Raw genomic sequence first — 20,961 nt, 5'->3', positions numbered from 1 at the left:
TGCATGTTCGATCAATTTCAGACTGCAGCAGCTCATAAAAATCTTCTATTTCTTCATCTTTGGCCCTAGTGGTTGGTGCATAAATTTGAATAATAGTTGTATTAACTGGTCTTCCTTGTAGGCGTATGGATATTATCCTATTGCTGACAGCGTTGTACTTCAGGATAGATCTTGAAACGTTCTTTTTGACGATGAATGCAACACCATTCCTCTTTGAGTTGTCATTCCGAGCATAGTAGACTATATGATTGTCTGATTCAAAATGGCCAATACCAGTCCATTTCAGCTCACTAAGGTCTAGGATATTGACGTTTATGTGTTCCATTTCATTTTTGACGATCCCCAATTTTCCTGGATTCATATTTTGTACATTCCAGGTTCTGATTATTAATGGATGTTTGCAGCTGTTTCTTCTCATTTTGAGTCGTGCCACATCAGCAAATGTAGGTCCCGAAAGCTTTACTCCATCCACGTCATTAAGGTCGACTTTACTTTGAGGAGGCAGCTCTTCCCCAGTCATCTTTTGAGTGCCTTCCAACCTGGGGGGCTCATCTTCCAGCACTATATCAGACAATGTTCCGCGGCTATTCATAAGGTTTTCACTGGCTAATGCTTTTCAGAAGTAGACTGCCGGGTCCTTCTTTCTAGTCTGTCTTAGTCTGGAAGCTCAGCTGAAACCTGTCCTCCATGGGTAACCCTGCTGGTATCTAAATACCAATGGCATAGCTTCTATCATCACAGCAACACACAAGCCCCCACAGTACGACAAACTGACAAAAATTCAAGCATCGAGTTGCAATAGTGAAGGATTCCATGGGGAAAATATTAAATGATGTAGGAAGCATCAAGAGAAGATGGAAGGAATACACAGAGTTATTATACCAAAAAGAATTAGTCGATATTCAACCATTTCAAGAGGTGGCATATGACCAGGAACCAATGGTCCTGAAGGAAGAAGTCCAAGCTGCTCTGAAGGCACTGGCAAAAAACAAGGCTCCAGGAATTGATGGAATATCAATTGAGATGTTTCAACAAACAGATGCAGTGCTGGAGGTGCTCACTCATCTATGCCAAGAAATATGGAAGACAGCTTCCAGGCCAACTGATTGGAAGAGATCCATATTTATGCCTATTCCCAAGAAAGGTGATCCAACTGAATGTGGAAATTATAGAACAATATCATTAATATCACACGCAAGCAAAATTTTGCTGAAGATCATTCAAAAATGGCTGCAGCAGTGTATCGACAGGGAACTGCCAGAAATTCAGGCCGGTTTCAGAAGAGGATGTGGAACCAGGGATATCATTGCTGATGTCAGATGGATCCTGGCTGAAAGCAGAGAATACCACAAGGATGTTTACCTGTGTTTTATTGATTATGCAAAGGCATCTGACTGTGTGGATCATAACAAACTATGGATAACACTACGAAGAATGGGAATTCCAGAACACTTAATTGTGCTCATGAGGAGCCTTTACATAGATCAAGAGGCAGTTGTTTGGACAGAACAAGGGGATACTGATTGGTTTAAAGTCAGGAAAGGTGTGCGTCAGGGTTGTATTCTTTCACCATACCTATTCAATCTGTATGCTGAACAAATAATACGAGAAGCTGGACTATATGAAGAACAGGGCATCAGGATTGGAGGAAGACTCATTAACAACCTGTGTTATGCAGATGACACAACCTTGCTTGCTGAAAGTAAAGAGGACTTGAAGCACTTACTAATGAAGATCAAAGACCACAGCCTTCAGTATGGATTACACCTCAACGTAAAGAAAACAAAAATCCTCACAAGCGGACCAATGAGCAACATCATAATAAACAGAGAAAAGACTGAAGTTGTCAAGGATTTCAATCAACAGCCATGGAAGCAGCAGTCAAGAAATCAAAAGATGCATTGCATTGGGCAAATCTGCTGCAAAGGACCTCTTCAAAGTGTTGAAGAGCAAAGATTTCACCCTGAAGACTAAGGTGCCAAGCCATGGTATTTTCAATCGCATCATATGCATGTGAAAGCTGGACAATGAATAAGGAAGACCGAAGAAGAGTTGACGCCTTTGAATTGTGGTGTTGGCGAAGAATATTGAATATACCATGGACTGTCAAAAGAACGAACAAATCTGTCTTAGAAGGAGTAAAACCAGAATGCTCCTTAGAAGCAAGGATGGCGAGACTGCGTCTTACACACTTTGGACATGTTGTCAGGAGAGATCAGTCCCTGGAGAAGGACATCATGCTTGGCAGAGTACAGGGTCAGCGGAAAAGAGGAAGACCCTCAACGAGGTGGATTGACACAATGGCTGCAACAATGGGCTCAAGCATAACAACAATTGTGAGGATGGCACGGGACCGGGCAGTGTTTCATTCTGTTGTGCACAGGGTTGCTATGAGTCGGAACTGACTCGACGGCACCTATCAACAACAACAACATGAGTTGAATGGGCACAATGGTGGTCAGTGATAGAATTCTTGCCTTCCAGGTAGGAGACCCAGGTTTGATTCCCTGTCAATACACTCAAGTACACCCAATACTCATTTGTCACTGGAGGCTTGAATGTTGCTATGATGCTAAACAAGTTTCAGCATAGTTTCCAGACTAAGGCTGACTAGGAAGAAATGCCTGGAAAATCAGCCAACCCTATGGACCACAAGAGTTAAGATGCTGTTGTGCAAGGGATCACCCATGAGCTGGGGGCTGACTTGACAGGGGCTAACAACATCAGTTGGAAAAAGGTGGAGAAGACAAGACTTGTCATTAACCCTTTGCTTTCTACTCCATATCCAGTGGACAAAAATTTCATTCAACGTTTACAAATTAACTAAATCAAAGACAGTTTCTGTTACACAGTTTAACTGACTTACTTATTCCTAATGGAGTTTCGTTTCGTTGAGAAATTTTACGGCTCATTTAGAAACTGAATTAACAGGGCTTAATTTCACTTACCTCCATGAGGTGGAGAAGACGCCCACCAGCTGCTGTCTCCCCGTCATCTTCACAGTCCTGTAAGAAGGTCTGTTTATCCTCACAATAAATTCTGGAAACACACACAGAAGTGTTGCACTTTAAAACCTCAAAATATTGAGTAATAAAATTTAGTCCTCAATATTTACTGCCATTGATCTGGTTACTTCTCAAGTATTTTTGTTTAAAAAAAAAAAAAAAAAAACTTCTTAAATTATACATTAGATATTTTTTCACTGATAATTTACTATCTGGTAATATTTTACCTCTTTATTTGGGACAACTAAGAATCTCTAAGGCAGCTCCTTTAAATCAAATATGCTATATTATGGGAAGGTGAGTTTATACATTTGACACTTCCCCTGCTTCAAATAATTTAGTCTTGATGCCATGATGTTACAGTGAGCAGTCACTCAAAAATACTTATTGAGTATATACTGAATAAAAGCATTATACATAATAAACCAAACCCAAACCCATGACTCATAGCAACCCTATAAAGCAGAGAGGAACTGCCCCATAGGGTTTCCAAAGAGCAGCTGGTGGATTTGAACTGCTGACCTTTTGATTAGCAGTCCACCTCTTAACCACTGCGCTATCAGGGCAATAAACCAAACCAAATCAAAACTGTTGTGATCAAGTCAATTCTGACTCATAGCAACCGTGTAGGACAGAGTACAGCTGCTCCATAGGGTTTCCAAGGAGCACCCGGTGGATTCGCACCACCAACCTTCTGGTTAGCAACCATATCTCTTAACCACTATACAACCAGGATTTCCACCAGGGCGATACCAAAAACCCAACCAAACCCGTTGTCATCGAGTCAATTCCAACTCATAGTGACCCTCTAGGCAGTAGAACTGCCCCAAATGGTTTCCAAGGAGCACCTGGTGGATTTGAACTGCCGACCTTTTGCTTGGCAGCCATAGCTCTTAACCACTATGCCACCAGGGTTTCCACCAGGGCAATAAGAACTATGAAATGATATAAAAAGAAATACATGGTGAACTCCTGTCTTCAAAGAGCATAAGATCTAGTAAGATAGACAAAATGCCTTTAAAAAAGATGAAGGCGACAAAAACCAACATAATATTTTATACTCTCCTCACATATTATTCAAGCCATCAAGCATATTTCTCTATTTTCCCTATTCTGAGTAAGAATTAGGCGATATATTCTTCTCTTTATAATTTTCCCCTGGATAGTTATCAGTATTAGAGATAAAGCATGGTATTTTTATCCTTTTATATTTTCTAGGGTTTTGGGTAGGAAGTTAGTATTTGGAATAATAATGTAGGGCCTACAGCGTAGTAGATAGAACAGCGAGGCAAATAAGTGTGAGATATAAACAAGGAAATAGTGCAAGTTAAGGTATGCCATCTAATGGATTTCCTTGGTCTCTACAAATGGTAGCACCACCTAGGACCATGCTAATGTGCCACAGATATCCTGTGAGCGGTGGCCATAAAAAGCTATAAACTACCTTTATCTACATACCTAAGTCAATTATATTAAGTATATTATTACAGTAATATTCATTCAATGAATAAATATTTGCTGACCATCTACTATGACTAGGCTCTATTATTTACGGTTGACCTCATTTGAGGAAAAGAAAATTAGTACTGTTAAACAAAATTGTATATGACAAATTTAAGGCAAAAAGGAGGAAGTGGTTGGTTTAGATTAGGCTTTAATTACAATCAAACACCATCATTTTATCTAACAAATTTTTTAATTGACTATACAATCAGTACTGTTTAGTTAAAATTAACCCATGGAAATTTTCACTAACCCTTTCCTCACATGCCAGGAAGATAATGGTGCGGCATCCAATGGCTGTGTACCAGTAGCCTGAAGAGCGCCCCGTAACTCCAAAGTGGAAACACAGCCCCAAAACCAGGAAGTAACCTTAAAAGGATCTTAAGCATTTAAAATACGTATCACAAAGACCATGTACCAAATGAAGTTCATTTATTTTACTCCCGGGGGGAGCCCTCAGGCCTCCACTTTGTGCCATTTTAGTCTTATCTGACACAATTCTGATAAGCTAAGCCATTTCGTTTCCAAGATTCAATTATATGACAGGGGCTGAGGGGAGGGGTTGGTGGACTGGGATAACATCTGTGAGAAGTGACAGCTGATCACTTACTAATATGGAAAGACAAAAACTACAAAATCAGTCACAAGAACTTACAATTTTAAAATCTGAGGCCTGAGACAGAATATCTAGCATGCCATTTAGCTTTGATAACTTAGGGCCAACATTATGTAAAACAATTACTGAAGGTGCAGCTACACTGCCATGTCGGAGTAAATTAAAGAGAGAAATGAGAGTAGATTACCAAATTCAGCTCTACCACTTAATAACTACATGATCTTGAAAAAGTTAACCTCTTTACAGTGGCAGAACTACAGAAATAATCAGAAATAACTTATGTAAAGTGCCTAGCACAAAGGAAGAACGCAATAAGTGAGTGGAATGAATGAATGGTGAACTATTACGACTTCTACAGCATGTTCCAATCACTGAGAGCACAGTATAACCCCTTGTTTTCATACAGATGACCCTGATGCATCAAGAAAACATCAGAATTCTATTGAGTGATACTCTTTAAAGAAGGGGATTATATAACAAATACTTTTTTGTAAGTTTTGGCACTTAAAAGGTCTGCGAACTTAGTAATAACTCACCTATCCAAAGCAACTGATTTTTTTTTTGTAGTCTTCTGAGTTTTGGAGAGCCTACATTTTACCAATAGTCTTAATCATATTTTTAATTTGCACCAAATCTCTATGTCTATACTCTATTTTAGGCCTAAACTATGTTCTTTTAAGTCTGTACTAAATTTGCATACAGGTAAGTAAATTGTAACATAGAGCCTCAAACAAATATTATACAACCATTAAAACAGTACCTACAAAGCAAATTATAACATGGGAAAAAAGCTGTTGCTAAATTAAGAAAAAAAAATACAACAGTATTGAAAAAATAAAATGCAACAGTATTGAAAAAATTAACTTTCCATACAAAAGACAGAAAGGAAATATATCAAAATATTAAAGTTACAATTTAAATAGCAGAAAATGGCTGATTTTCCCTCTAATTATTCTTTTTTTGAAGTATTCTATACATGTCCATTACTTTTGTAATGAAAAATATATACATCATAGTCATTTTAAAAAAATCATGTATCATTTTCCTCGTTTTTTCCAAATTACACATCCCTAACATTGTGATAGTCACTCACCTGTATGCATAAATGTTGTGGGTGGCATTAGCTATTTTCTTATTCTCATACAATTTGGAAAGAACCATTTTCACCTTAAAAAAAAAAGTAAATACAAATAAACTGATGTTTTTTATTTGCTCTGTATATAAATGCTGGAAAAATATCTTAAACCATAGTGATATAAATACAATTGATACGTTTAATATTGTTGTATTAAAATAAGCAGCTACTTGAAGAACCTCTAGATTGTGAAAAATTTATTTCCAAAGTTTTCTCCCTATTTTAGGGGCAGAAATTGGTACTGTCGACTGACATAAAATTGACAGAACTCATATATTGAGCACAAACTACCAACAAATATTTGAGCTCTAACCATCACTAAGGCATATGTGTATAAAAATTTTGTCCCCCATGTAGAGAATATTAAATGTAAATGTCAGAATTTCTAAAAATTAATTCTGCAAATTTACCAAATTAATGTATCCACGGTGCACAATACTGGCATGTGCCAAATGTTATATAACCAAAACTCTCTCTGGGAGCACAGCAAGGTGCACGGAGGAGGTAACACGAGGCAGGCCTGCAAAGATCAAGTGGTAGTTTCCTGCATCAGAAGGGACTATGCAGTGGGGCCTGAAGGAGGCAGTCCACTCAGAGGAAATAATATGTGCAAATACAGGGACTAGCGTTCCCAAACTTAGCAAATAAAAATACAATAGAGGACGTCCAATTAAATTTGAATTTCAGATAAAAAAAACAAATAATTTTTGGTATAAGTATGTCATGCAATAATGTTTTTTTATGTGAAATTCAAGTTTAACTAGGCATTCTGTACTTTATCTGGCAACCTTAACAAGAACATAAAAGAGAAAGTCTTGGGAAGTGAACAGCAGTTTTACGTAGCTGTAACTTAGAGTAGGAATGGGAAGATGACAGATGTGTCAAGAATGATAAGCTAGGGTCATATCACAAAGGGCCTAAAATTTACTTAGTTTAAACTTTCCCTTGTACACAAAAGAAGTTGGCAAAGATTGTAGAGGGCGGGGGAGTGATTTGTGGTCAGACCTTTCAGAAAGGTTAGAATGGATACGGAGCAGGAAATACATGTTGGAGGCAGGGAAGACTGACCTGGAGACAGGTAGACCAATTTGGATCACAAGTTGTGCAATCTTGAGTACATCATTTTTTAACCTTTCAGGTCCTCAGATTCCTGATCAATAAAATGAAGTAGACAATGACCCCTAAGATTTGTTTCAGCTCTCACAAATTATGACTCTATAAGTCTAAGTGGCTGTGACCAGAAACAGAAAGAGGATCCAGGGTGAAGAGATTCACAATAGAATGTTTAAGGAAGACCCTGGCAACAAGATTATGAGCAAGGGTCAAGGACAAAACAGGATTCCTGAGAGAAAAGCCCGGAAGGTTGCACCAAAGATGTTATCTCTACCACAAGTCAATGCAGGAAAAAACATCCCCTTCAGGAGATTACAAGAAAGTAAAAGCGTAGCCTTTCAAAGAACTGAATTCCTGAAAGTTAGGGCTTTAAAAGAATTTAGAGCAGAGGAGCTATAGAGACGAAAGGACAGAGATTAACGCTTAAAACCTCTGCAAAGGTAATGAGTGTTTCTTTTTTAATTTAACTTTACAGGTAGCGTTAAAATTGTTTCTCACATCGGTAAAGTTTAAGTTGGACTCGATGATAGAAAGGAATCTTCGGAGAAGAGTGAGAAAGGCAGAGACCTAGGAATACAGTTTTTGACTCACATTTTATATTTTTGGATGGGACTAGGTCATCTAAGATCAGGAAAAAGAAAGAAAAAGGAATTCAGGTAAGGAAGATGGAGCTCAGCGAGCCTGTCCACTGCCCCTGGACTGGGCAGCAATGGAATGGACTTAGTTTCATAGAACTCCACCTCTGTAGGACAGTCTTTTTAACAAGCTAGAAAGCACCATCATTTTCTACAACCACTACGATGGGCTTCTGTTGTTTGAAAATTCATTAGAGGGTTAAGTTCTAATCAGAGTTTAGAGAAAATTTTGACAGAAACGACAGAAACAAAATAAACCTTTCACGAGTCACAGTAATTTGGGGGTAGAAAAGAGGACAAGTAATTTTTATCACATGTGAAAATTAAACATAAGAGTAAAAATAAAGGATATTTACTTGAATTACTTTGATAAAACACCATCAAAATGAGCTGGACAGAGTAACTTTACCTGCTGGAGACAAACTACTGGAGCCAAGTGCGCCTGAAATGTGCTTCGTCTGTCTGTAATAGGAACGCCATGATCAATTGGAGGTAATTCTTCTGTTTCTATAAATTTAAAGAATAAGTTTATTTTGTTAAAATTCTTACTGAATGTAAAAGTGGCAGTGGTGGGGGGAAGGGGAAGCAACTGAGAAAGAAATGTAAATTACATGCCAAATCAACTTAAACAGCCTTGAACAGTTGTCTTCAAAGTTAAATTATAACTTTAAGTAAAAAGTTTCCAAATGTACTGGACATAGGACAACAATACTTATGATTGACAGCTGCCCAAGGTCACCCAGGAGAAGTGGTGGGCTGGGACTCAAACCCTGGACTGTTGTAGGAGTGTAAGTTGGTACACTATCTAATATTTAAAGGAGTCCTGAAACCAAAAAGTGTAAGAACTGCTAGTACACCGCAATTTATCTACCCTTTCTACCGCTGATGACCTCTAGGTTGGAAAATCTATGACTTCATATTGTGTAGCTGTAATATAATGTTTTCTGCTAATAAAACTGTTGCTACTTCATATAAGGGAATTAAGTAGATCGATAATACATCATGCTCCGATTGGTATTTCATAAAGAGCATCATGATTTCCTGCTACTATGCCTCTTAAAAAAGTTTAAGAATCATGGATTAACTCAACTTTAATGAGAAACTGGCTGCTGCCACCTCCTTCAGTTAGGATGAAAAGTTATTCAGTAAAATGAATTAAAAGCTCCCTCCTAGTGCTCAGCTGGTAACCAAAAGGTCGGCAGTTTGAACCCACCAGCCACTGTGCAGGAGATAGATGTGGCCGTCTGCTTCAGTAAAATGTACAGCCTTGGAGACCCTATGGAGTAGTTCCATTTTGTCCCAAAGGGTCACTGTGAGTTGGAATCAACTCGATGGCAACAGGATTGGTTTCTTTTTATTTTTGTTTTTTTTTTTTGGTTATTTCTATTCACTGGTTGGGTGAATCTGATCAAATCAGTTTGCCTGATAATTAACAAAGTATATTTCAACCAATGTGTGTAAAATCAGTTCTGGAGAGGTTTAAACGAATTGCCAAAAAATCACCGCACCTGTTTGTGGTAGGAATAGGACCAGAAACCAGGTTCTGGCTGGATGCTCTATCTTTCCCCTGATATCCTGTTCTTAAATTGATTGTGACCACTGTACTAATACAGCCAGATATAGCACTAAGGCCAATATAAATTGAATGCTATTTATTATGACTGTGATTTTCACTCTTTTTCTTTTAATAGTGGATTCTGTTTTCCCAAGGAAATCTTATATCAAATTCATAAACATATACCTGACAGGGAGCGCAACAGAGAACTCCTGAGGGAGCAGGAGATCAGTGGGATGCAGACCCCAAATTCTCATAAAAAGACCATACTTAATGGTCTGACTGCGACTAGAGGAATCCCGGCGGCAATGCTCCCCAGACCTTCTGTTGGCACAGGACAGGAACCATCCGCGAAGACAACTCATCAGACATGAAAGGGACTGGTCAGCGGGTGGTAGAGAGATGCTGATGAAGAGTGAGCTAATTAAATCAGGTGTGTGTTGGCAACTCTTGTCTGGAGGGGGGATGGGACGATAGAGAGAGAGGGAAGCTGGCAAAATTGTCACTAAAGGAGAGACTGAAAGGGCTGACTCAATAGGGGGAGAGCAAGTGGGAGTAGGGAGTAAGATGTATGTAAACTTATATGTGACAGACTGATTGGATTTGTAAACGTTCACTTGAAGCTTAATAAAAGTTAATTAAAAAAAAATTCATAAACATATAAATGAATAAAATGCGAACTACCCAAGGATAAAGCAGGGTAGAGCCCTGGACTTTTACTAAATTTCTATATAATTCCAAAGAATAATATATAATACTACCACCCCATACTCTTCAAAAGAAACTTGTTAGTACACTATACCTGTTTTATTTTCACTGGTCTCAGCATCCAATTCTTTAACTGGGCTTTCTGAATCACATGCTACAGCAAGATCTTCTTCATCTTCATACTCTTCCTCTTCAGCCTTCTTGGTTGTTTCTGGTTCTATGTGGATATGAGACATTATGACTAGTCTACCAAAACAAGTAAGAAATTACCCTTAAACAACTATTGGGTCTTGGTGTCTAAAGAAGGAGCCCTGGTGGTGCAATGGTTAAGCACTCAGGTATAAACCAAAAGGTCAGTGGTTCGAACTCACTAGCTGCTCAGTAGGAAGAAGATGTGATGGTCTGCATCTGTAAAGATTACAGCCTTGGAAACTCTATGGGGAAGTTCTACTCTGTCCTATGGAGCCCTGGTGGTGCAGTGTTAAGAGCTCAGCTGCTAACTAAAAGGTCAACAGTTCAAATCCACCAGCTGCTCCTTGGAAACCTGATGGGGCAGTTCCCTGTGAGTGAAAATTGACTCCATAGCAATGAGTTTGGTTTAGTTTTTGGTGTCTAAACATTCCTCAATAGAAAGAACCACGGCTCCGAGAAGAAGTGGTTGATTCCTGGATTGGAGTAAGGAAAATACAAAATGAACCTCGAATATCTTTTGTGCTCTAGAAAGTGAGCGACCACTCAAAACAAGATGAGGGCTTATAAAAAGAGCACAGAAGTCACCCTAAAGGAGCTCCTAAAGGCCAAAACTGGAAAACTTTGAACAATAATAGTACTGACTTTTAACCCGTAGAATAAAATAAATATACATGAGCCCATACTGATATATATAAATAATGGTATTCTTGTCAAAAATGCATAATCTCACTCCAATCATCAGAAAACATCGGATAAACTCAAACTGAGGGATGGTTGACAAAATAACTGATCAGTACTCTTCAAAAGTGTCAAGGTCATGTAAATCAAAGGGAGACTGAGGAACTGTTGACAGGCTAGAGGAGACTAGGGAGAAATAACAACTAAATGCAATGTACAATCCTGGACAGGATCCTAGAACAGGAAAAAGGAAATCAGAGGGAAAATGAGTGAAATTCAAATAAGCTCTTTAGTTAATGATATTGTACCCAATATTAATTTTCTGTTCTTGATACCAGGCAGAGATTATGTAAGACGTTAACAGGGAAGCAGTGCAAGGGATGTAAGAGAACTCGTACTATTTTTTCAACTTAAGTCTAAGATTAGTTCAAAACGTTAAAAAATTTTAAGTAATTGGGTATGATTATTTTTAAATTTAAAATTTCTATGCTAGAAAAAACAATATATTTTTTTTTTTTAAAGAGTAAACCTGCACTAAGGACAATAGCAAAGTCAAAATAAAATACTTGTTCAAATGGAAGCCCTAGAGAGGAAATTCTCATGAGCTTTCCTGATTACTAGCTCAATCAGTTCTTCAGAAATATTAATTCTTCTATTTTAACATGAAGTCAGGAAAAATAATCTTTAACGAAAAAGAAAGAAAATTCCAAACAAAATCTGGAAGTTCAAACTTATAAATTGTACAACCCAAACTAATTACTCTAAAATGCAAAGAGTGGCTACACTGAATTATGGGTATAGGTAGGAAAGGGAAAATATCATTTTTAAGCCAACAATTTTTTAAAACTTCCTATTAGCTAAGTTCCAAGCTTTTTGGGGTCCTCAGATTTTACCGGTATGCATTCCATTTTTGCAACTGTCCTGCACACTAGAATGGAAGATAGGCAAATTTGTATTTTATTTTTAGAATTTTTGATACCATTTTTCTCTAGAGATGTCCTAAAATGCTGTAAAGATCAGGCTTGAATCATAAAAAGTTAAGGAAAATACTTCAAAAAGATTGCTACATGGACATAACAACTTCATGCCACTTAATTCTTGCATTGTAACAGAAGTGGTAAAAAAATTTGCTTCTATAGAAAAATGGTAAAATGTTTTAAAATACATATACACTACTATCAACTTTAAATGTATAATGATTTTGCCAAGGGAGTATTAAGTAAATGGTTCTCTGAATAATCTTCTGAAAATTTTAAAAGGAAACTACTGTTACTTTTTTAGAATTCCTCTTCTCCCCAATTTAAAAATAATTCTACCAGTAGTGTAAAAAAAAAAAAAAAAAAAAACACTATTTGGAAATAAGATCAGGTTAAAACAAGTTTCTTTTCTAAAAGGCCTTCGCGATAAATGGAACAAAGACTAACAAAACGAAGTAAAAGGAAATGTTAACAATCACCGTGTTGCCACATGCTTACAGGTTCAATAAAACAATAATTAATAGAGTGAAATACCAATTTTTAAATGTTCTGAAATTAGGTAGCTGTAATGGTTGCATAATTTTGTGAATATACTAAGAATCACTGAATTTTATACTCTTCGACTCTTAAAGGGTGAATATATAGTATGTAAATTATCTCTTGATTTTTAAAAAATCTATTTCCAAAGACAATTTTTATTTCCTTATATTGGTCACTATTTTCCAATGTTCTTTTTCTATAAATGCTGGACTCATTAGTCTAGTCAAACACTAGACTCATGTAGACATTTAGTCAATATCTGATTTATTAAAAAAAAAAAAAATTTTATACAGCCCAATAATTCAGAAGGCATGTTACGAGGTTCATGTAACCTTAATAACCAAAGACAATGAGGATTTTTGACTCAAGTTATTTAACCATAAAACTCCTTTTCTATATAAGTATAATATAAAATCAAAAAGGCTAAACCTTATAGAAAGAAATAACCATAAATTACATGACTAAACGAACTTTCCAGAGGAATTTATATTTTATCATATATAAACCATAAAGCAGAATACAGATTCATATAAAATTTCCACCAAAGCATCTACAAGAAATTTTAATTACTATAAGTTTAACAAAGCACTGATAGTATTTTTTAATCCTACCTGGTTCTGCCATCTGAGACTTTTGTATCAGAAAATCTCTTACTTTCTCCACCCACAGGTAAAGAATACTTTCACCAATGTTTTGTCTAAACAAAATTCAGAAAAACAAGATTGGTATTTCAAAAGATTTCCTCCTTAAATTCAAGAAAACACAGATATATTTACAATCCAAGAAATTATGTGCAACCTAACTATGTCTTTTAAAAACAAATTTACAAAAAATGCGATTTACCAACATTGTGGATGAGTATCTAATACAGATTGTTTACGCCAACATTTAAAATTCCAACTGACTACAAAAATTAACATTGCTTACTTAAAATTAGCAGATGAGTTGTATCAAAGAAGGAAGAAAATTTCTGATTTGATCTCGATAGATGTAAATGCGATTTAGTTTCTACCACTGGATATATTCTCAGTATTGATGTCCAATCATTGCTTGCTTTTCAAAGCTTTTCGAACAATTTCAAACCACTTATTTGGTACAATTATCATTTTGTATACTCATTTGGACAAAGAAGAATGCAGCGCATTTGGGGAACTTCTTCAGACAGTCAATTTACAAGACTTAATAGAAAATCAATACAATAACTGTATATTCATATCTTGTTTTTGGCAAAACATTCTACTGACCAAATTGAGTCGTTTTGGTTCTGAATACTGTTTGGCTGCCTCAAATAACTAAATTCACCTCGAAGGATCACTGTATATAAGACCATGTCACAGGTTTTGAAGTCATGTCCATAGAGTTACATTAAATGATGGCAATAGTATGGACTCCTTAGTGAAATAAAAGCCTAAGTGTCGACTCATTAGAGAATGACACTCCTTTTAGTTAAATTTTGATATGTGTGTTTATAGAAATAACCATACTACTTCATAGCAACACCCTTATCTCCTTCCTCTAAAAGCTCCCCTTGAAACCACTATTTCTCTTTATCAGCATTCATCAGCATCCACCAAAGGAAACTTTCAAAATCAGCATGCAGAAGAAACAACACTGCTTCTCCAAATAATTCTGTCCCCTCAAATCCTCCCCATCTCACCCATAGCTCTTAGCAGTAACACAATCCTCTGTGTGTTCTTTTATAACCTTTCTTTTCAGAGATAGCACAGTCAATTGGAATAGTCTTTTTAAAAACTGAGAATGTTGGTTGAGTTTCTACTAAATAATTCCCACTCCCATCCTCTGTTAAGAATAGAGATGAAGAAAGGTAAAATGTACTGAGTACATACTAAATACACTGAGTATAATATATATAGCAAGACATTTAATCCTCATAAGCATCTATGAAGTACAAACAAGAAAATATACCTAGATCAATTAACATGTCCAAGACAGCCTTACAAGCAGTAAGAAGCCCAAAGCCAGACAGGAACCCAGGCCTAAAGCACCAGCTGCCCACTGTACTTTGCTCTCCTACCAAACAACTATGACCTTATGCAAGTAAGCCACCAGAACTCTTGAGTCTCAGTTTCCTCATCTATTGAGAGCTGTTATCTGTCAAGGTCTATAACAGATGATAATAAATAATTTTTTTCAAAAGTTTCTTAAAGTAAAAGTAGCTTCTTTTCAAGTGAGCCTCTCCTAATTCATTCAAAAAATCTTGACTAAGACCTCTCCTACACACCAAGCACTATGTGGAGCCCTAGGGAGATGCAGTGAATGAGATACTAGGCCCCTTAGCTCAGCATTTATAATCTCTGTCCTAACAAATTTACAATTTTGTGTGTAATTCTCTCCATCTCCTAATCTCATTCTACAGCATTCTATACATCATCACCACCACAGGCAGTAATATTCATTGTTGTTAGGTGCCGTTGAGTCAGTTCCAACTCATAGTGGCCCTGTGTACAAAAGAACAGAATGCTGCCCGGTCCTATGCCATCCTCAGAATAGTTGCTATGTTTGAGCCCACTGTTGCAGCCACTGTGTCAATCCATATCACTGAGGGTCTTCCTTTTTTCTCTATCCCCCTCTAACAAATACGATGTCCTTCTCCAGGAACAGTTCCCTCCGGATAACACGTCTAAAGTACATGAGACGAATATCAAGTATTTACTGAAGTTTTACTATATGCAAGATACTGTAGAAAATGCTTTATGTGCATTACCTCACATAATCCTTTACAACCCTTTGAGACAGGGAAAAAAATCATCCTTCTGTGAATACTCACCCACATTCAGACAGTTTTCTTGGAATAACACCTTGAAGAATTTTAGGAATTAAGTCATGTTTCCACAAAAATAGAAAGAAATTAAACCTTAACTCCCAATCTCCTCTCCCCAGGCCCTGGCTTCCTGCAGAGGACTATACAACAGCAGCTCTTCTGCTCAGCATCACTTATCGAATGCTTCCGTCTTCACTAGTATTTACCACAACTGTTACCGAAATCCAGTGTAAGGAAGTCATGGTGGGTGTGAAAGATTTCCTGAGTTAAATGAGAATCATTCTTCTCCCTAGACCCCAAAATGCTACCACTGAAGTTGTCTGGTGTCTGTCTGTTTCAATTTTTTGCTGCTGTTACTTCTGTATTTATATTTTCTCTTGTGACAATGCTCCGTTCATATCTTTTAACTATCCCCTAGAATTTGGTGATTGTTAAGTAATGTGGTTTTCAAACTTTTGTGACTGGTGTGATGAGTCTGCCAGATTCAAAACGGAACTACAAAGACAAAGCTGGGATGAGCTGGGAGTCCTGCTGACTGAGCCTCTCCTTCCTTCCACCAAATGGTCCTGGAGGAAGTCTGCCGAATATTAAGGACTCTGGGAGAAAATTTGAGAACTACTCGTTATACACTGAGATGTTAGGATTTTATTTACAAAATCAAATTAGGATAAAGTAGCTAAATATAAAAAGTCTGGAACAATTTCAACTTGAGTAAAAGGCCAACGTGAATGAAAAAACAAGTTTTTTAGTTGATCTATTTTGTGAATAACTCTACTTAAACAACTATAATCCAGTCTAGTGCAATCAAAACAAAGTCAGGTAATTTGTGACTCTAATCTTACTTGTGGCTCTATCTTTTTTATCTTTAATTTTCCAATATTTATAATTTATTGATTTAAAAGTAAAGCTACTTATTAAAATGCACTACTAAACTGTCTGATTTTAAACAAATCTCTCAATCTCTGCGTTTCAGTCATCTCATCTTCAAAATGACAAAATTATAATTATTTTAATAAGAACAATAATAATGATAGCTTCCAGGATGTGCAAAACTACACTATATAATGTCATTTAATCCTTGTAATGATGTTACTCCTATTTTTACAGCTGAGGACAGAGACACAAAGAGGTCACACCATTTCAAAGACTGAATTCCAGAAGCTTCACTCTCCAATGTTAAGTTTTGAGACGCCATGATATATCGAAATGTGAAGAGCTATAGGAGATTAGAATAATCATTTTCTTGGATTTTAAATTAAAGTTAATGGACTATAACAAATTCAAATACTACAAAAAATATTTTTAATCCCTTTCGTTTTCTCTTAAAAATATAATGTTCCAAGTGTTTTAAATTTTACTTACCTTTTGTTTTATTAAAATATTATTTTTTTATTTAAAATATCCATATACAAAATATTTAAGAAAAAAATAAGATATGCCACCCAAATAAATCTACATCTAATCAGTCACCAAGTCCTATGTTCTTCAATATTTCTTTAACTGACCATTCTTCTCCATCCACATTCTCACTGTCTTAATAAAGGCCTCCACCATCTCCCTCTTGGGTTACTGACTACTTTTCCTACGGGGTACCTTCCTTCAAACGCGTCACAGACTATCAACTCACTCCTCTTCAATTCCAACTCTTCCCAGTTCATTCTCCACACTGCCACACAAATCCGCCTACAATGCCTGGAGCCAACAAGATAATGTCCAAACCACTTACTTCAGTTTACAAGGTTCTTTGTCTTATACCTATCTGAATTTATATACCTGGCATCTTAAACTACTTGCTGAACTCCAAAGATGTCAGGTGGCTTTATGTCTACGTGACTTTATTCATTCAATTCCCTCTACCAAAAAAGCCCGCCCCTTTTGATAAACTGCTAAACACTCCCCAAAGGTCTCCTTCACTGTGGAACCCTTCTTTGGGTCATCACATCCCCAGTTTGCTAAAACCCCTAAAACGTGCTATTATAGCACTTGGTCCAAACCTCTTAGTAATTACAGCACTATATTGTATTTGGTACACATCTTATTTTTTAAATCCCAAACTCCTAAGAGATCGCCAGCATATTTTGATGCTGAAAATAAATGTTTACTGAAAAAAGTCAGTTTTCTGACTTCATACCTCCTTTCATAAGACAACTAATCATAGTTTATCTTTTTATCTAGGCAAAAATCAAGTGTAGCAATGATGCTAAATAAATACAAAAACCCAAACAGTGTTACAACATTTGGAATCATAATAACACTATAAACATTAAGAACTATGTTCATATGTTTATATGACATGTTCAATTTGTCAGCCGATAATATTTTTCACTTGCTGCCCCCTGCTGGAATTATGTGGAAAAAGTAAAAAAAAAAAAAATTTTTTTTTTACTTAATGAACTCACACTAAACTTTTTAAAACAGAATGTACACTTCTATTTAAACCATTTGTGTAAAAATAATACCACTGAAAAAGTAAACTGGGGTTTTCCATGTACTTTTAATAAAAAATACAGTATGACCCATATTCCATCTTTAGGACAAACTGCTTTGTAGTTTCTGACCCTTCCTAAATCTCAAATAGCTGAGCTAATCTATTTAAGGAGAGCTATTTAAAGGAGAATTTAAGTTGTGTCCTGTCAATGTGTCTCCTAGTAAAGGTGTGGATTTTTGGGATAGGAAAAAGGCAGGTTAAGAAGTCATTTCAGAATACATGATAGCGTACACAGGTAGCAGAAAAATCTAACTAATGAATATGATTAACATGATGGAAGCCAAGGGTGGAAAGATTTTCAAAAAGTGGTCAACACCACCAAAGGCTACAGAGGTCAAATAAGTACATACTGAAAACTGACCATCAGGTGTACAATTAGGACATCACTGGTGAACAAATGTGCAGTATACATATCTTACTTTACTTTCCTGGGGAGATAAATTGGTAAGAGTAAAGGATTACAGAAAGAAGTTTGTTGGGGACACAAAAGTAGGAGTGGCCAATTATATCTCCAGTTTAGTGAGAAATCAGAAAAAATTTAACTGAAAAAATAAATAATATTTAGATGCTAACGGTGATGAAACTACTAAATGGGAACATCCCATACTGATATGTCCAGTTCTTGGTTACTTCTAGGGTCAAATGTAAACCACAAACCTGGGGTGAGGACCACACTTCCTCAAACCTGGGAACCCAAAGACAACCACGCTTCCTCTAGGAAGGAAAGCTGTAGAATCAGTTTCACAAAGATACACAACTTTCTAATTAAATATTTGATAGGGAAAGAAACCTCCCTGGAGCTCAGAGGAACAAAGGGGTAATTGCTTACTCTCACTGTACCAAATGAGGTTGCCACCCAAAACACAGAACACAACCCTCACCAGTCCAGAGTAACACTAATACTCCAGGACCTTATTTGTTTTATAAATTAATAAATCTCATTGAAATTAATCCAAATCATAGTTATATATTCTCTGGACTATTGCATCAGCCTCCTAACTGATATCTCCACATCTATTCTTGTTCTCTTCCAATCAGTTCTTCGCATAAATAGAATGACCTTTTTAAAATTAAAATCTTATAATGGTGCCTCTTATGTACTGAATTATATCCTGCAAAATGAAATGCAGAAGTCCTCCCCTGTACCTGTAAATATGACCCTATTTAGAAATAGTGGTTTAATTACATTAATGAGGTCACATCAGAGTAGAGTGGGTCCTGAACCTAATCATTTTTGAGTGTTTTCTTTAAAAAAAGAGAAGAATAGACACAGATACACACGGGGGAAGACGGACGCCATGTGAGGACTCTACTAACAAAGGATTGCCAGCAAGCATTAGAAACTAGGGGAGAAACCCACAGAAGAAACTGACACGTTCAAGACCCTGTTTTGGACTTTTAGCCTCCAGAACTGTGAGAAAATAAGTTTTTTGTTCTTTAAGGCCACTCGCTTGTGGTATCTTTTATTACAGCAGTACTAAGTGGCACAGTGGTTAAGCACTAAGCTGCTAACGGTAAGGCTGGCAGTTCAAACCCACCCAGCGGTTCCTAGGTAGAAAGACCTGGCAATCTGCTTCCATAAAAATTAGAGCCAAGAAAATCCTACAGGACAGTACTACTCTGGAACACATGGGGTCGCTATGAGCTGGAATCGACTTGACAGCACCTAACAGAACAGGTAACTAAGACAGTGCCCAGTACTTAAAACCCTTCTGTTTCCCACTGCTCTTAAGATAAAGATGAACCATCCTTAACGTGGCCCATGAGACTCTGCATGACTTTCTCTGCCATCTCTAAATCATTTTCCCACCTTGCTCTCTTCCTCTTCTCACTTCATACCACCATTACTTGTTTCCTGAAATGTGCCAACCTCCCTTGAGCCTTTGCCCATGCTGTGCCCTCACTGGCGTCATCGTCACCTAAGTAGCTCGGCCCCTGGTTCAAACAAGATGTCCTAGACTAGGTTAGGTTTGGTTTCAAACTTCTTAGTACTGCATATACTTCTTTCACAGGAGTATATACCACACCCGCAATTTTGCACTTATTTTTATGATGTTACAAGTAATATCTCCCCCCCAAGTAAATTCTGAACACCATAAAAATGGATCATTTCTGTTTTTTTTCTAACTGTTTGTAGCCAGGATCTAGTACAAAAAAAAAAAACACAGTGCCTGATATATAGTATTTGTTGAACGAATGAAAAATAGATTCTTAGTCCTATGGTCTAAAATAAGAAAAATTATTAAAAATTTATCTTAGTTTGATAAATAATTAAGCTTAGCATTCTGTTATCAATTTTGTTCTATCTAGTCTATGAAAATACCAAAACAAGAACTGTGATCTCTGAATTTACTTTCACAGTTAACTAAGTATTTTTATAGCTATTAGCTCTTAATTACTGTATTTTTATATCTGACTAGAAGTCATATCAAATGTATACTTACAATTATAAAACCAGCCTTTCGAGGTCTCTTCAAGTGCATCCTTTTTTAATGGAAAGGCGGCTTAACAAAAAGTTTAGAAAAGCCACTAACACAATCATGGTTTCAACAAAAGCCCACAACAGAATCACTTATAGAACTTTTTTTGAATCATCTGTCACTTACATATATATTTCCTCAAGGCTGTTGGATAAATCCATACGTTCTTGCCCTCTAAGCCAAGGAGCACTAGAATGAAATAAAACAAGAAAGAAGATTATTCAAGGATTATGTTTTTATCTCATACAGAAATTCCTCATTAAGTCACAAATTTGGTTTTATTTAACAAGTTATCTATTTTCATTAAAATGTTATATTTGTATAAATCTATACAGCTCCAAAATGCTTTCATCAGCATTAACTCATTTGCTTTTTCCAACAAACCATGACAATGCCAAAATCCATTATTTTCTATTTGAATGGTTTAAAAAACAGGGACAGGTTCATACACAGGGTATCAGAGACTTGCCCAAGTTTATATAATGACAGAACAGGTTCTAGAGTCTAGATTTCCAGATTCATACTGTTTGCCATAATATCAGAGGTTCCCAATT

At 36.5% G+C, this 20,961-nt stretch overlaps 1 protein-coding gene across 1 annotated transcript in view; it reads right to left on the bottom strand.

Moving 5' to 3' along the window:
- IMPACT (impact RWD domain protein) overlaps positions 1–20,961 on the bottom strand; it is a 30,133-nt gene that overhangs the window by 5,820 nt on the left and 3,352 nt on the right. The window contains exons 4-9 of the mRNA XM_049901197.1: positions 20,534–20,596; positions 13,269–13,354; positions 10,365–10,487; positions 8,417–8,514; positions 6,218–6,291; positions 2,949–3,039 (exon numbers count right to left, since the gene is read on the bottom strand). Coding sequence (XP_049757154.1) covers positions 2,949–3,039; positions 6,218–6,291; positions 8,417–8,514; positions 10,365–10,487; positions 13,269–13,354; positions 20,534–20,596 — 535 coding nt within the window. The remainder of the gene's footprint in view (positions 1–2,948; positions 3,040–6,217; positions 6,292–8,416; positions 8,515–10,364; positions 10,488–13,268; positions 13,355–20,533; positions 20,597–20,961) is intronic.

The sequence above is a fragment of the Elephas maximus genome, chromosome 11 (genome assembly GCF_024166365.1).
Source record: "Elephas maximus indicus isolate mEleMax1 chromosome 11, mEleMax1 primary haplotype, whole genome shotgun sequence".
NCBI lineage: Eukaryota > Metazoa > Chordata > Mammalia > Proboscidea > Elephantidae > Elephas > Elephas maximus.
The sequence above is the reverse complement of the archived record's forward strand: the minus strand, read 5'-3'. Positions and strand labels throughout refer to the sequence as shown.